Source organism: Pelodiscus sinensis, chromosome 1 (assembly GCF_052426305.1).
Source record: "Pelodiscus sinensis isolate ZL-2025 chromosome 1, ASM5242630v1, whole genome shotgun sequence".
In the NCBI taxonomy this organism is placed as follows: Eukaryota; Metazoa; Chordata; order Testudines; family Trionychidae; genus Pelodiscus; species Pelodiscus sinensis.
This window is the reverse complement of record NC_143052.1, coordinates 212,341,059-212,359,110: the sequence shown is the minus strand read 5'-3', so window position 1 is coordinate 212,359,110 and position 18,052 is coordinate 212,341,059. Positions and strand designations below refer to the sequence as shown.

At 42.0% G+C, this 18,052-nt stretch overlaps 1 protein-coding gene across 4 annotated transcripts in view; it reads left to right on the top strand.

Annotated features, from left to right (window-relative positions):
• The window catches only part of CNKSR2 (connector enhancer of kinase suppressor of Ras 2), a 372,258-nt gene that overhangs the window by 90,633 nt on the left and 263,573 nt on the right, over positions 1-18,052 (top strand). For all 4 annotated transcript variants that reach the window (XM_075913326.2, XM_075913323.2, XM_075913322.2 and 1 more), the window contains exon 4: positions 13,225-13,312. In XM_075913326.2, the coding sequence (XP_075769441.1) occupies positions 13,225-13,312 (88 nt within the window). The remainder of the gene's footprint in view (positions 1-13,224; positions 13,313-18,052) is intronic.

Below are 18,052 nucleotides of genomic sequence, written 5' to 3'. Positions count from 1 at the left end.
CTGTTAGAAAGGAAATTGTCCTAATGTTTTATAATCATATTTTTATACTCTTTCTTCTCTGTTCCTCTGATATTTGCCTGTTAGATCTTTGTTTTCTTACCTCATCTTTGGGTATATTTAGATACTGCTGGTCTGGAATACTGGCCTTGGCAACCAAACAGAATCACAGCTTTCTGTTGGCTTACATCAGACTGACCCCTATTTATGGATGTATTTTTTTTTTAAAGAAATAAGTTTTGGGTATTACAGAATTACGTTGAGCCCTTCGGGGTATCCTATACAATTACTATTAAAACCTTTCTCAAAGTTACTGTGAGCCATTGTTTCTGCATTTACGGAAATTTTTTTCATGAAATTATCAATATGTGGCTTCTTTATAAATTCTTCTTTTCCTATGCTATTGATTCCTTGTTCTTCTTTCTTATAAAACTCATGCATTCTGTCCTATAAAGGGGACTCTACTATGCCGTGTCTGTTTCGTACCTAACTACAAAGATCAATTGTTTGCATCTTTTGAAATATTTATTAAGTACATATGTTAAACAGTATGTACAAAACTGAGTATTTCTAGACTCGAAGAAAAGCAGTGTGTAAACTCAAAAACTTGTTTCTCTAACAAACAGAAGTTTGTACAATAAAGATATTGCCTCACATTCATTTTCTCTCTAAAGATCACGTGTAATAGTCCCATGGAATGTATTTCTCAGTATCTCTATTGAATGGCTATCTATTAGCCATAACACATACCCTTCAAAAATGGGGGCACTTTTTAAAATTAAAATCCTCTCTGAAATAGGAGAGGAGGGGAAAAAACAACTAAGCACTCTAATCACATTGGCAAAGCACTGCTTTTTTTTTCTGGCCATGAAGCACTAAGTTATTGATAACACAGAACTGAAGACAGGTGAAATAGCTACTGTAATTAACAGAGTGCTGTTTTACATGTTTTTATTAAGATGTTCAAAGGAACAAATAGACAGACAAAAGATCTAGGAAAATTGGAACAATGGCAATAAAAAAGCTCTGTTAAAAGGAAAACAAACTGAATGAATAGAAAAAAACTGCGAAAGGGGATGAAAAAAGACAATAAAACACTCACCTTTGAAAATGAATTGCAGAAAGCACGGCGATGACTGAGACAGTTTAAATATGAGATGATAAATTAAATGGAAAATAAAGCTGAGGTTAAAAATTGTGCATGGACTGGATAGAAACGTAATGGCTATGTCTAGACTGCAAGCTTCTTTCGGAAAAAGCTTTTCCGAAAGAGATTTTCCAGAAAAGCTTATTTTGAAAGAAAGCATCCACACAGCAAAAGTGCAATGAAAAAGCAATGTACTTTTTAGAAAGAAAGCGTCCACATTTTCCTGGAAAAATGCTGCAGTGTAGACGCACCCAACATTAAGGAACACTGGATTAGGCAGCACACTGGGTTAGGGAGCAAAAGACCATTGAAGTCTAGCAATTCTATGGTGTATATCCACTTTTTAAAAGAGATGTACTACTCTGCTGAGTATGATGTTATCTGATCATATTTGATGCCTTTATTGAAAAAATATTTTTTTATTCCTATTAGCCTTGCCAGTTCATTTCAGCTCTTTCATCTTTTGGATCCTCAGCAGTTGTTTACAAAATTTTGCACAGGCGCACTCTTGCACAGCCCCATTAAAATTTCTCTGTAATCATTAATTGTAAATGAGGCGTTCCATATCAAAGTATGCATTTAATCAGTTGTTTTTTTTTCTTTCTGCGAGCATTGTAAACTCAATCAGACTCTAGGGCTCAAGCTATTGTTTCCATCTCCAGCATCATTGTTAAGGTTCTAAAACCCATGCATTCCTCTCAGTTGTGTGCCTTTGTCACTTTGTCCCGTTAAAAAAAATTGCAGAACAGTGACATCATAGTGGTGCCACCTGAGAGAACACCACAGAAGCCCTGACTGTAGAGCAGTGCAGCAGAGTTTGTTGGTCATCTTTTCTTCAGCTGGGACTTTTGGTCTCTTGTTTATTCCTCACGCTGTTTCCAAGCGGTTGCCCCACTACTTTCTATTATCCATATCTTTGTGGGCCCATCTAAAGTTCTAAAATGAACTCTTGACTGGTGAATCTGAGGACTTTTCAAACATTAATTTACTCATCCACACAGCAGTCTGTGAGGGGAAAAAAAATTAAGCCCAGTTTGAAGGTGGTGAACTGAGGCACAGAGAGCTTAAGTGACTTTGCAAATGTAGCACAGGAAGTGTACATCAGAGCCAGGATCTGAAACCTGAAATGAGTCCCAATTTAGTCCAGTTCAGAACACAAGAACACCATGCTGCCTGGTTTAAGGCTTAGCTGTATGTTTACCTTCTAGACAAAAATGTTGTCTTTATCTTCACCTAAAATTGGGCAAGGAACTTCCAGTTCCTCAGTTATGCCTATGCACTAACTCCTGCAAAAGCAAGGACCTTTCAAGTTTCAGTTGAGAGGACTTATTTCTTCTGATCACATCCCAGCATAATAACTTTGATTGTATGGTTCTTGCATGGGCAGACTAGATTGTAAAGGCAATATTCACCGTTTTAGCTTCCAGAAGAGATGCTCATGTTCTACATTATAATGCCACTGTTTCATGAACACTCTTAGAGGAGAATGGCCTTTTTGTGACATGTAGTAACACTACAATAGACTACGTATACATGGTCTCTCACCACCTGCCTCTTTTGTTCCACCAATTATATTAATTTTGATGCTCAGTTTATCCTCTTTTCCTGCATCCATCTATGTTTTCCCACATGGCACTTGGTTTAGAATGCCTTCCTAGTTCACCAAGCTGCTGTTTTTCTGGCAAACAAAACACTTTGTAAATCTTTATTCATGTGGCTCACAATAGAAGGTGGTCCAATGAAAGAGACTACATCTCCCACCTAGTGTCTCACTTATTTTCTGTGATCCAGAATGAGTCAATATAATAAGCTGTAAAGAAAATTCCTAATTAATACTGTTGTCTGAGCTTCCCAATACGTTCCTCTAGTCTCCCTTGTTTAGGTTGTAAATGTTGGGGGGGCATGAGTCATCCGTATGTTGTATGTTATACAGTAACGAGAGAAATGTTATTGGTTCTTAATAAATAATAATAGTGATGTCTGTGTATTCCATAAAATGTGTGTGTATTTGGAGAGTTGGATGCAGCTTCCAGTTTACCTGGATCTGGCCCTTGAGGCTCAGGGTCCCCCCCCCCCCAGCATTGGGGAGCCTGCACTGGCACTCCAGCCCCTCCCCCCGCTCCTCCACCCTACTAGTCTGGGGCCCTCTAGGCTCTGATGTGTGAGGGAAATATGGGGAGTGTCTTTCTTCTTCTCAGTCGGGGTCCATGTCAGTGAGGGTTGTGTCTCATTTACCATAATATAGCTGAGAAATGTTCAATTAAGAACTGAAGGAAAATTTAGTTGATATTTTGTACAGTAACATCCACAGTATTTTGTACAGTAACATCCACAGGCTGTTAATTTGTGTACTAGGTATTTCTATGAGGGAACATTGGATTTTTTACTGTGTTGTTTGTCCTAGCCACATGTGGATAGATTAATCAATCTGTCTTTCACAGCTTCTATACTGTAACATGATCTGTTTTCTCCCTATTACTATCCACATTTTACATATAAAAAACCCCTTAAACTATTGCTACAATCGACTTAAACATTAGGAAATGGGAACAAAAGCATCATGTGGTAGTGAGATTATATTTTCCAATCTGTCAGTCTGATACATAGAGAAGAATTAACTGTCTGCAATACATACCATCTTGATAATTTGCCATTCTGGTGTCTTGTATGTGAAATAGAGTAAAAAAGTGAATTAGAAGCCCTATTCTTTCTACCTATGTTTAATAAGAAGAAAAAGTAGGTAATCTACTTTGGAATGGGTTCCATATGAGGAGAGATTAAAAAGGCTGGGACTTTTCATCTTAAAAAGAGGAGACTAAGGAGGGGATATGATAGAGGCCTATGAAATCATGACTGGTGTGGAAAAAGTGAATAAAGAAAAGTTATTTGCTTGTTCCCATAACATAAGAACTAGGAAACAATAACAAATTAAATTAATAGGAAGCAGGTTTAAAACAAACAGAAGTTTTTCTTCACATAGCGCATGGTGGTTGGCCTGCGGAACTCCTTGCCAGAGGAGGTTCTGGAGACTAGGACTTTAACAGGGTTCAAGAAAGAACTAAATAAACTCATGGAGGTTAGGTCCATCAATGGCTATTAGCCAGTATGGGTAGGAATGGTGTCCCTAGCCTCTGTCAGAGGCTGGGAATGGATGATGGGAGAGGGATTGCTTGAAGATTCCCTGTTCTGTTCACTACCTCTGGGGCACCTGGCATTGGCCACTGTCGGCAGACAGTATACTGGGATAGATGACCTTTGGTCAGTCCCAATATGGCCGTTCTTATATTCTTATGACAAATGTTCTCCTCAGTAAAAAGTAGGACTTCTTAAATTTCACACCAAGAAAGTAGATTAAGGAAATTAATTCCTTTTGAAGTGCACGAGACTATGATCTCAACTGAACAAAACTATTTCTCAAAGCACTTAAGTGTATTTAAGTCTTGTTGCAATGTATTTAAGCACTTCAGTGTATTAAATAACTACTAGAATAGTTGCTTCCCATCCCTTTGCTACCTTTGTATGAGAGACAGCAAGGACGGGGAAATAGGAGCCAGTGCTGGGGGGAGCTGGCTTAAAAGCTGTCTTTCCCTAGCACCATCTCCGTGTGGTGGCAGGGGAGGCAAAGGTGCAGCAGGGGCCCTAGTGTGAGCTGGGACTGAGCAGTCCCATCTTGTGCCAGGTCCCAGACACTGCGCTTCTGCTTTTTAAATGTAGTAACAACTTGGCAGCTCTTACATTCAAAAAGCAGAGTCACGGTGAACCCCATTATCAACTAATCAAGTAGTTTATGGAAATTCCATTGGCTACTTGATTAGCTTACTAACCACTATTTAATGTCCCTACTTGCAATACGGTGTAAATATATGCCTAAAATTAAGCATTTTACTGAATAGATATGGACATCTGAATCAGGAACAGAAGAATGGCCATACTGGGTCAGAGCTAAGGTCCATCTAGCCCAGTAGCCTGTCTTTCAACAATGGCCAATGCCAAATGCCCCAGGGGGAGTGAACAGAAACAGGTAACCATCACGTGATCCCTCTCCTGTCATCCATCTCCAGCCTCTGAGAAACAGAGGCTAGCGACACCATTTCTATACAACCTGGCTAATAGGACCTAATAGCCAGGACCCGTCAATCTTCTTGCTCTTAGCTGTCTATGCTGGTGCCCTGGAACACAATTCAGGATTCCTGAGTTCAGTACAACACGTGCTGGTCTTAGTATTCAGCTTTCTTATGTTCTTTGAATACTTTTGATTACAGTAATTTCACTGTAGAATTCAACTTCCACTAAGAAATAGGTCTTGTATTTCCATGGTATGTTTAGTAAGACTCTTCTGTACATTTTATAGAACTTAGAAAGTGATGGATTTCTTTCCTTCATTGTTTTTAGTCAATGAGCCTTGCCCACAATGTGGCTGGTTTTTAGTTGCTGATAAAAGGGGAATTAGCAAGTCTGTGTTGCCTGCAACCATTGTGTCTAAAGTGTTCCTAGTCACCAAAATGTGTTAAAACAATAACTCATACTTTAAAAGTAACAATTCCTTTCATTATGTGCTGCGATATCATGCTGTCTTGTGAGCCATTGTTGGTTTGTTGGCAGTTTTAATATTCCATGATCTGAAAATACAATTCATCGTATCTTTATAGACAGACAAAAAAATGAATCTATGCACTTCTTTCTTGGTTATTAGTTTGTTGTTCATGAGCCTTATCTTCCCTTTTTGTAGACTCTGCTTTGTTTGTTTGAATGTGGGTAATGAACATGTCAGTAAATATTACCTAAAATTACTATGGCACTTACATCTATTAGTGTCACAGGAACAGCTGCAAATGTTTAACAAAGCAGTCATTTAAAAGTCTTTCTTATTCCATACAAAGGTCAATGCATTTCCTACTTACAGTGAATTAAACAGTCCAAGTCCAAGTACAAGTAAACATGGTACATGAAAGGCTAATACCATGATTCTTAGATGGAGTACTGGCACAGTTATGTGTACTATAATGCAAACCTTTAGGCTATGTCTACTCTCGCGGCTTCTTGAGCGAGTAATATGCAAATGAGGCTAAGCGTGGAATATTGCCGAGACTCATTTGCATACCTAATGAGACACTTTTTTTCAGAAGAGGCTCTTGCGCAAGAAGGAGCACCTACACTGCCCCTTCGTGCACAAGAAAAACCCTCTTGCGCAGTGCCGTTCTTCCTGAAAAGTAGTAGGTGTAATGGCATTGCGCAAGAGGGTTTTTCTTGTGCAAGAAGGGGCAGGGTAGTCGCTCCTTCTTGTGCAAGAGCCTCTTCTGAAAAAAATGGTGGCTCATTAGTTATGCAAATGAGGCTTGGCGATATTCCATGCATAGCCTCATTTGCATATTACTCGTGCAAGAAGCCGCGAGTGTAGACATAGCCTTAGTGTTTTGCTTCATTTGTTTGGGGGTGGTTCTGCCTGTCCTCTCTGAGAGTTGAATTATGCTACAGACTGGATTATCCTGAAATTGTTTTATTCTTGAAGAAACTCAAAATGGGTTCTGGTTATTAAGATTAATTTTTTTGCACACTTATCTCTTTGTGCTAATGATAGGATAAGAATGAGGTTATCTTTAGGTATCGCATGACTTCTGTGATAAAAATGTTTTTCTATTAGCAATGGAACTTGGTTACTGCATTTGGTAACATTTTTATTAAGACATTTAGATCATGCAAATACCAGCTGTGTTGATGCATTTATTTACAAACACTTTTATTTTCAAAACTATAGCTCCGAGTAGGAGTTACTAGCAAAGTCAAATCAAACAGGTAAAGAATAAATGTGGAGATGGTTGATTGTGACATTGAAAGATGCATGGTCTGGAAGCATACTCATGTATGCTAAAGGAACAGGGATTTTTTTGGTAGTGTTCTGTCTTTTAGTTTTAATGTAACCTTGAACTATAATTTTCACTTGTTTGCAATCATAGGTTATGTATGGCTGTTGAAAAGAACAATCTATCACAGAGTACTCTAACATGGAGACTAAACCATAACTAAGATGCATTCTTTTAGCTAACTGGATCTTCCAGTTCTGCAGTGTGATTTTAACAGTGAAGTGAATTTATCAACTTTTTAAAATTCCTAAGAGGTTGTGATACCACTAAATGATTTAGTGAAAGTCCCAATTTAAAAAACAACAGAACAAAACCCAAATAAAACCCCGAAAACTCCCCAAAAACTCCATGGCTTTTGTAATTATTTACTTTGTCAAATAGCAGTTAGGAAAAGCTATTAATCTGAAGAGGACAACAGAGAAAGTAGGTAGGACATACAGCAAGGCCTGTGGTAGGGAATAATAGCCTATATAGAACTTCTGCTTGAATTATTGCCTCACTTCTTGTGGCTGTTGCAGAGGAAGGGTGGGAGGGAGGGAGACTTCAAGGAGGTTTTGAATGGACAAAGCTTAACCATATGACAGGTTGGAAAATAAAGAGTTTCCACAGATAGTGACAAACATGGAAAAAGTCCTAAGGGTGGTTATGCAAAAGGTGGGTAAATGGGAAATTGAGGCTGGCTGACATCATTTGTAGAAGTCAGTGAATGAAATGGGGCTCTCATCCAGCACAGCATTTAAATGTGTGTATAACTTTAAAGATATGACAAGTAAGACTAGTCACATCCTTGAAATTATATTCCTGATTAAGTGCTCTCCTGGATTGGGGCCTTAAATGCTAGCAGAGAGTGGCAGGTCAGAGGGATGGAGAGATGTCTGATTTTGAAGGAAGGTGTTATAAGTTGTAACTTGATACGGTTGGCTGGGGACTTAAAAGAAGTATGGGAAGGATGTATTCTGAGTGGGTGTGGAAAGCCATTTTACCAATTGCGTTTTTCATGTATTAAAATGGTATTAGCACATGTGTAAGAAGGAGGTTTTTGTGATAGTCAATACACAAGATTATCAAGGTGTAACATGTATGTGCTGCTTTTTATGTTTGGTCTGATCGGTCTGGAAACAGACAGATAATTTTAATATAGTGTAAAATGTTACACACCTTACTGTTGTGGCGTATGTTTTATTAATGAAAACAGGATTTTGTGTCACACTGAGGCTTCAAATTGTGACTATTATGGAAGCTAGCCGGTGATCCTATATGGAACATCCTAGTTAAAATTTTGCAGAGTTGATTTAGGAGTGGACATCTCATTGAAACTCAGTATTTGAAATTGAGATTAGCCTTACTTACCTTGTTTCTCACTATTTGTTGTTCATTTTAGCTACTGGAATGAGATAATTGCTTGCAAGTTTTCTGACTCCCCTCTTTCCCATCCGCTTATCACCAATGTTACTAGTTTCACTTTTTATTTTCAATGTCCATTTTCTCATTTTTGTTTTTATGTTATATTTTTATGTTAAGTTATATTTGCAGTCTGTGTGCCATTTTTGTGTTCTTTAATTTGAGTTAAATCAAATTTATTTGGGTATTTTGAATGTTCTTCATTAAGAACAGTGCTAATAAAAGCTTCATTATTGTCTTTATGAACTGTGTAACCCAATGAATAGTAAAAGTATGAGAAGATCATGCTGTATTAGAACCAAAAGCCTACCATAGAATTTTGTTTGAAAAAATGCTAGAGGCTTTGAACCATCAAATAGATTCCAGCTGTGTAATTTGAAGATCAAATTGTATTAACATCCAAACATAAAGTAAAATAATACCATTTGTGGCTTGAACTCATTTGTTCCAAACAAAGATGAGAGTTCATAAGTGAATATCATCTTTTTAAATCATGGCTTTAGAAGGGGTTTGTCCTTTTAACTGTGGCAAATGTGCATGAAAAATACAAATATTTCTGACCTTTTAGTATACTGTAGTCTGGTTTTAAAGATTATAGTTCATAATTGAAGAGTTCATTCTAGTTTTAAACCTATAAGTGCATATTTTATAGTAATTTGGTTAAGATGTATTTTTATGGGTACACTTAGTATACCATACACTTGTTGTAGATATATAAAAATTGCACCTAAGTAGTGATTGTAGCATTTGACAAGTTCATTTTGTCAAGCACTCTTGAAGTCCTGATTTGCAATGTTAACTAATCCTGCACTGTTAGGACTGCTTCTAGTTGTCTTAGCCTCTGCACATCTTGCACCAGCTATACTTCTATTATAAAAATATCATCTTCCATCTAATATATGGAGTTTGCTCCCTCAAAATTACTTCAAATTGAAGTGCATATTCAATTACGGCAAGTTTAAAGGTACAGGTTGAACCTCTCTTAGTCCAGCACCTTCAGCAATACCAACACTTCCACTGCCTACTGGGCTCTTAGAAGACTTTTAGGGGTAAATTTAGAGCTTTATAACTGCATAGAACACAGAGAGCCAGGACTGGCTGTAAGCAAACTTTATGGGACTGCAGGAAACTTGGCCGCACCCGTGATAAGCAGACATTCGGCTCACTGAAATCTTGCCAGCCGCAGTTGTTGCCGGACCTGAGTGCCGCACTGGAGAGGTTCAATCTGTACTTGAATCTCGTGACTCTATCAGAGTGTAACTAAGTGGGGATTTCGTTCCTCTTGTTATGTTGCATGTGAGTTCTACTTTCCTATAGTAACCTTATATGTGTGCCTCAGTTTCCTTGGCCATGGTACTAATACCTAGATGGTTATGGGAATTTCAGTGTGATAGGTCCCTGCCGCATACACAATGGCCAGTGCTCTTCGTAACCTGAGCTTGGGAGGGATTGTACTGACTGCTTCTGGTTTCTTTGCTAACAAGTCTGTTCTATGCTATGCCCCTGTCAACTAATAAACCTCCTGATCTACCTGCTGGCTGAGAGTCACATCTGTCTGCATTTGGGGGTGCAGAGCCCTGTGACTCCCTCATGCTATGGTGAAACAGGGTTAAGATGGGAGTTTTAAATTAATAGAAAGGGGAGGGGATTCCTGATTTTGTATTGGGAAACACAACTAGTTCATTGAACAGTTCTAAGATAGCTGGCTTAAAAACTTCATTACTGCATATGGAGAAATTATTGTAGAAATCTATCAAAACTATGTAACACATGCTAGTTATGATTGCCCTTGTCTAGGGAGCTTTTGATCACTGAACTCATGTTTACTGTCCTCTGATTTAAAGGAAAAAATCAACAAAAATTGCAAAACTCTCTCAACTTTTCTTACATGAGTGGGATCTGAACTTATTTCTAATGAGTGCCAATAATATCTTTATATCCCGCACCATGTGTTTTCTATACTTGTTCACTCAATGTCAGTTGATCAGGACATGCAGGAAGTAATGTTATTCAACGCTCCCTGCATGTTTTCCCCCCCATCTCATGATCAGAGTTGGGAAGGTGGACATGCTCATCTGCATCGTGGGTGACACAACCTACTTCTTGCTCCCTTGGCTCATGTAGCCCTACATGGGCAGCCTGGACCCCACCACAGAACATTTCAGTGCCAGGTTGAGCAAGTGCTGCATGGTGATGGAGTGTGCGTTTGGCCATTTAAAGGGGAGGTTCAGGAGTCTCCTCACCCACCTAGACCTCAGCAAGTGTAACATCCCCTTTGTGGTGGTGACATGGTGTGTGCTCCACAACCTGTGTGAGAGCAGGGAGAGACTTTTCTGCCAGGGTTGACAGCAGAAGTTGAATGGCTGGCCAGGGCATATGAGCAGCGGACACCAGTGCCATTTGGCAAGCACATCAAGGAGCTGTCTTCATCAGAGGAGCCTTGAGGGAGAGTTTCAAGCAAGGCTAGGTGTGAGATTCTCCCCTGTGATTTTCTACAAGGGGACCCTGCATTTCCTCTGTGTGCCTTTCTTCCCCCACCCCTCCCTTTCCCTGCCCTCCCATCCCACCTTCCCCCTCTCCCCTGCAGAGCAAATAAAAAAGCCGCCTTTGTTGAAAAAACAAGACTGTTTATTGGGGGGATATACAATAGGGCAGGGACTGGGGAAGGAACCTGAAATGGGGGAGGGATGAGGAGGAGAGAGAGGGTCTCAGGGATGAGGCTGGGACTGGCGCCTGCCTCAGGTAGTTTGGGAGGCCTTGTGTTCTGGGGCCCCTGCACTCCAACGGGGGGGCTAGAAGGGGAAGCCATGGGGGGCCGAGAGGTGGCTGGTGGCCCCGCACAGTGCACGAGGCCATGTGTTCCATCACCAAGGTGAGGGAGGAGCAGCTGCCCTCGTGCTGGCATGCCAGTCAGTGGCCCACTCCTGGTGCTCCTCTCCAAGTCCCAGATGAAGGACTGCAGGCTGGCCATCTGTCCCTTATTAAGTCCCATGGGAGTATCACTACACCCACTGCCTGGGGACAAGTCCAGGAGCCTGTGCATGGGAAGGCAAGACAGGGTGGCTCGGTGTCCTTCTGCATCTTGCCCACACTGGGTCCAGCAGTGGCTCCATCCCACCAAGAGGGAACTCCAGTTCCTGCCCACTGGTGGAAGGGGAGGTGTGTATAAGTGGCAGAGAATGCTACTGGGTTCCCCACTTCTTCCCTCCTTCTCCAACAGTCTCTTCTGCTTGACTGTGAGCAGATGCTGCCTGAGTGTGAGCATGACCCTGTTCCATGTAAGGCACGGCTGTGTGGTACCATGATCCCAGACTACTTAGTGGTGTCTTGTTTTGGGAAGGTGTCCCACCACGGAAGTCAGAGTAAGGCAGGCCTCTCTAGGAACCTTGTGAGAAGGATCGAGGGGTTCCTTTGTAAAAGCATCATGGGGCTGAGTGCTCTGGACTGGTGCTCCATGTGCACCCACATGCACAAGCTGTTTTGCAATCCCCAGTCTGAGTAGACTGAGTGAGGATCACACAGCCTGCCATCTGCCCCCCCTCCCCCATGTATAGATAGGGAAAGTTATAGAACTTACCTAAAGTGCCTTCCCTGGGATCATCCAAGGCCTGGGAGACATCCTGGGAGCGGGGGAACTGACTCCAGGGAGAGGAGCAAGTCCTGGCTGGCAGGCAGGTCGCCTGGCTGGCCTCCTCCACTTCCTCATCTGCAACCTTGCTTTTATGGAGGCTGACACCAGTCATATCCTAGCTGGACGCGACGAAATGGTGGTGGTGGGAGAGGTGACTGGCCCCTCGGCCAGGCTGGTGGAGATCCATCTGCAGATATCGGCAGTCCAGTTTCTGGTGCAGAGATACTGGATGTTGGTCGCCTCCCCTCAGACCTTGATGAGGTCCAGGATCTTTGCTCGAGACCAGACAGGAGCTCTCCTGCGTCCCTGGCCAGTTGAAGCTGAGGGTGCTGCAGGAGAGCTGGCAGTCATGGGAGACTCTGAGGGAGCGTTGGGGTCTGTCATGGCTGCGTCAGCTCCTGCTGTGTAGCACAGGGCTTGCCAAGCAGGCCACATGCCACAAGCTCTTCTCATGCAGTCTGGAGTATAAAGCTCTGCAGGAGAAAGGGAGAAGTGGAAGTGGCAGGTGTGGCTAGAGCAGTCACAAGTGAGAGGCACCCTGAAGGCCAATTATTTTGAATTAACAGCACCGGCTCATACACACTAAAGCTATTGTGAAATAAGCGTTATTCCTGGAAGAAAGCAGGAGTACAGATTTTGAAATAACCTGCCCATTATTTCAAAATAACGGGCTTGGTAGTGCAGACACTCCACTTATTATTTCAAAATAAGGGGGTTATTTCGAAGTATCTTCCTCGTGTAGACCAGGGCTCAGTGCATTAGCTAAATTCATTAATGACTGGATTCATACCTGGGCACCAGCTGTACAACAGATGAAAACAATAGCTTTTTTTTCTTAGTAAGTGTGTGCCAAGGCTACCTGTGTATATATAAGTCTCATATGGTGAAGTGGAGGTGAATTGGAGGCAGTTTCAGAAAGAAGTTGCTGGGTTTTGAGATGCCTTTATGATTAGAACTTCTCAGAGTGATTTACTGAATCGTGAAAAGCCAAGAAGTGAGGTGACATAACATTATAGGTACTGTGACAGTTTTAGAAAATGCTAACAGTGGATTTAAAATATTTCTGATGTACTACTCAGTCCTGTTAAGAGTTAGCATCAAACCAATTGGGGTTTAAAGTGCATTATGCGCCACTGAAATGGGAAAAAATCATCATCCCCCAAAAACATTCTTTTTCTTCATTTTAGATCACCTTTTGCTGCTGTTACGGATTACTCAGTAACAAGAAATAATGTCATACAGCTCTGTCTGGAATTAACAACAATTGTACAACAGGTAAGAGACTATACACTTATCCTCCTTTGGATTTGTTGCCTATTTAATGGTAACTGGCCATTTACAACTTGAATCATTTTGTGTCACTCATTTTTCTGGGTCTAGTTATACCATAAAAGGAAAACTGTACTGTTTAGTAAAATGCTTTTTAGAAATGTCTGTTTCAATATCCACATATTTTTCATGTGGGGTATGCTATGCACGTACTTTTCTTCTGTGTTGCAATGGTGAGCTTTATTTTGAATTTTTTAGTCTATACAAGAATCAAGTTGAAAATTCCTATTTGATATTTTTATTGCATTTCACTGGTAAAAATTAAGTGAGAAACCATTACTGGAAGATTTTGTAGAATCATAGAATCCTAGGGCTGGAAGAGACCTCAGGAGGTCATCGAGTCCAGCCCCTGCCCAAAGCAGGACCAACCCCAACTAAATCATCCCAGCCAGGGCTTTGTCAAGCTGGGACTTAAAAACCTCTAGGGATGGAGATTCCACCACCTCCCTAGGTAACCCATTCCAGTGCTTCACCACCCTCCTAGTGAAATAGTTTTTCCTAATATCCAACCTAGACCTCCCCCACTGTAACTTGAGACCATTGCTCCTTGTTCTGCCATCTGTCACTACTGAGAACAGCCTCTCTCCCTTCAGAAAGTTGAAGACTATCAAATCCCCCCTCACTCTTCTCTTTTGCAGATTAAATAAGCCCAAATCCCTCAGCCTCTCCTCAGAGGTCATGTTCCTCAGCCTCCTAATCATTTTGGTTGCCCTCCACTGGATCCTTTCCAGTGTGTTCACATCCTTTCTATAGTTGGGAGCTGAGAACTGTACGCAGTACTCCAGATGTGGCCTAACCAATGCTGAATAAAGGGGAATAATAATGTCTCTAGATCTGCTGGAAATGCTCCTGCTAATGCACCCCAATATGCCATTAGCCTTCTTGACTACAAGGGCTTCTGATCCACTGTAATCCTCAGGTCCTTTTCTGCAAAACTGCTACTTAGCCAATCAGTCCCCAGCCTGTAACAAGGCTTGGGATTCTTCTGTCCCAAGTGCAGGACTCTGCACTTTTCCTTGTTGAACCACATCAGATTTCTTTTGGCCCAATCTTCTAATCTGTCTAGGTCACTCTGGACCCTATCCCTGCCCTTCATCGTATCTACCTCTCCCCCTAGTTTAGTGTCATCCGCAAACATGCTGAGGGTGCAATCCATCCCCTCATCCAGGTTATTAATAAAGATGTCGAACAAAACTAGCCCTAGAACTGATCCTTGGGGCACTCTGCTAGAAACTGACTGCCAGCCAGACATCGAGTAGTTGATCACTACCCGTTGGACCCAACAATCTAGCCAGATTCCTATCCACCTTATAGTCCATTCATCCAATCCATACTTCCTTGACTTGTTTGTGAGAGACCATATCAAAACTTTGCTAAAGTCAAGGTATATCACATACACCAACTTCTCCATGTCCACAGAGCCAGTTACCTCACCACTTATGCAGCGTTGCTCGAGTCCTAACTCAATTTTTGTTTTTCTTCATTTAAACCGTTGATCTGGGGTGGGGCAGGGGGTGACGAGTTCAGTATGCAGATTGCCTCAGGGAGAGAGGACTATCCCATCCCTCTCTCACTGCAGTCGCTTGGAGTCAAGTGAGAAGCACCTCTCCATGGCTGCTGCAACTGCAGTGGGTACAGCTGTGGGAAGGGTTCAAGTCCCCTGGCTTGGGCAGGTCCAGGTTTTTCTGCCCCCTGTCCTCCCCAGCCAGATTGAGCTTGGAGGGGAACTTCACACTCCCACCCCCATACAATCAAACCCTTACTTTATTTTAAGTCATCATAAGAGGAAGTTGTGTCCTAAATTTGGTGGTCCTAGCTCTTACCATTTAGTAGGAGTTCTTGAACAAATGGACAGATAGACTTGCTCACTCACCAACAGACAAACTGTCAAATATATAGTAGATTAAATTAAATGGACTAGTTCATAAGATTTTTTTTTCATTTTACTCTACATTTGTTCAGTCACCTTCCTTTTTTGCAGAATTCATATCTAGAATTTTCTGCAGATATTGTATGTTTTCTGATGTGTCTAAAATGTATATTTGGTTTTTCAAATTCTGTCAAGAGACCTACAGTCCATTACTTAGTATTTTGTTTTAAAGTTTAGACTTCACTTCCCTGAAATAGAAGGTAAAATTGCTTATATTCTGAGGGTATGTCTACACTACCACCCTAGTTCGAACTAGGGTGGTTAATGTAGTCATACTAACTTGCAAATGAAGCCCGGGATTTGAATTTCCCGGGCTTCATTTGCATGTTGCCGGGCACCGCCATTTTTAAATGTCCGCTAGTGCGGACTCCATGCCCGCGGCTACATGCGGCACGAACTAGATAGTTCGGACTACGCTTCCTATTCTGAACTATCTGTACGCCTCATGGAACGAGGCAAGACGCAAATGAAGCCCGGGAAATTCAAATCCCGGGCTTCATTTGCAAGTTCGTATGACTACATTAACCACCCTAGTTCGAACTAGGGTGGTAATGTAGACATACCCTGAGAGAGTATAAAACCTAGAACCTTCCCCAGTTTCCATAATTTTTTTTTAGATTTACTGATGAAAAAATGCAACAACAGTAATACTGTTTTGTGTCTGTATTTTAGACCGGTCCCCAGTCTTGGCTATTCTCCTTCCAGTAAAAGTGAAAAATGACTTAGGTCCAAACTAATATTGGTACCTGCTACATTAAATGAATTAATGCCAGTAATTAAAGTAGGTCTCTTATACTCTTGATGGAAACAGCCCAAAGATCTGTCCTAGTATTTTCCAGTGCCCTATGATTAGCATAGCTGTAATCAATTGTCTTTAAAAGTTGTTGATTATGTCAGTGTAGTTAATGCCCCTGTTTGTTATCTAATTTTTGAGGAACCAGCTATGATTTCCCATTTGACAATGAATTAATTTTATAGGCGATCCAGAAAGTTTACTCCTTTTTTATCTAATGATGTTTTTGTTTCTTAAAAATAAAAAGTTGAAGGACTACCCGGAAGATAGCTGGCATCATATATATAGTAGCCCAATGTCTGAGAGTCTGTAATGCTGAAATGCTGGCTGTTCCCTCGGGGGGGGGGGGGCACTGTTACCTGAAATGCTGGCTGTTCCCTCTAGGCGGCCTGTGCTGCATGGGGATTGCGGGGCCCAAATGGCCACTTGCGCCGCTTGCTCCCTCACTGTGGCCTGGCTGAGTGGCGCAGAAGTCAGCCGAGTGCCACGGTGGGAGGTGAAGGGGGGCAGGGCAGTGATGTGCGGCATGACAGTGGCTCCAGGCTCTGCCCCCGGCCGTGAACGTCACCGCCCTGCCCCCCTTCGCCTCCTGCCATGGTGCTCGGCTGACTTCTGCGCGGCTGCCGTGTGGGAGCAAGTGGTGCAAGCGACCGTTTGGGCTCCACACCCACGAAGAATGCGGCACCCAAACGGCCATTTGGGCTCCGCGGTCCCCCGATTCGGGGGGGGGGAGTCGGAGGAAGAAAGAGAGAGAGAGAGAGAGAGAGAGAGAGAGAGACACACACACACACACACACCGGAGGCTCAGGAGAGACCTGAAAAATCCCCGTCTTATGACGGGCTAATTGGCTAGTTAGGGAATAAATCATAAATTTCAGTGTTATGGATGATTTTTGTGAAGAATGGTTTAGTTTGCTTATGGATATTTTATTCCTTGTGAGTTGTTACTCATTTCTGTGGAATTTGCTTTTTTATTAGAGCTCTGCAAACCTGTAGCTTGATTCTGTTTCGTATGATGACAGAGGTTAAGGCCACAAGAAACTACTAGATCATCTAGTCTGATCTCCTGTACTTGACAGGCTATCGGCAACACCCAACACCAGCACACCACACTCAACAATGGTAATTAGACCAAAGTAAATGAGACTTCCAGGAAACTATTATGTGACTATTATGAGTCACAGGCAGACAGTAGGGGTGGCTGAGTTGTACTAGTGCTCAAGGCCCCCCTCCATGGCAGAGAAATGATTAAATGAGATATATGCAGATAATTCTGGCAGGGCATCTGCATCCTCATGCTGTTGAGGAAGGTGAAAAAAATGTCAAAGTCTCTGCCAATCTGGCTTTGAGGGAAATTCCTTCCCTACCCCATGTGTGGCAATCAGTTGGACCCCAAGCATGTAGGCAAGAACTAGCCATAAAAACATCTGAGAGAGAATAGTTGATGCCACTTCATAGTCTTGGCTCACTTTCTCCAGCATCCCATCTACAGCCTTAGCCATCCTTCCTGGTTCAGAGGAAGGAAGGAAATTAAAAGAAAAATCCCAGAATACATTGGTGGTGGTGAGAAAAATCTCTTTCTTCCACCTTTTAGTGGCCAGATGAAACCCTGAAGCATGAACTTTAGGAACATAAACTGGAAATGAGGCCCAGGGCTGTTGATCCCTGCCCACAAGTGTCACAAATAACTGTGGGTATGTCTACACTAGCCCCCTAGTGGAGAGCCATTTAAGCTGAAGGATAATATTGGCATAAGAAAAAGGGATAAAAACTGGCCATAAACAAATTCAGACTGGAAATTTAGAAGAAAGTTTCTAACCATCGGGGGGGGGGGGGGGGAAAGGTTCTGGAACAGCCTTCCAATAGGACCTGTGGGGACAAACAGCTTGCTTAATTTTAAAAGAGAGCACTAGAAAATGTGTGAGGGTAACACAAGATATGTCTACACTAGCCCCCTAGTTCG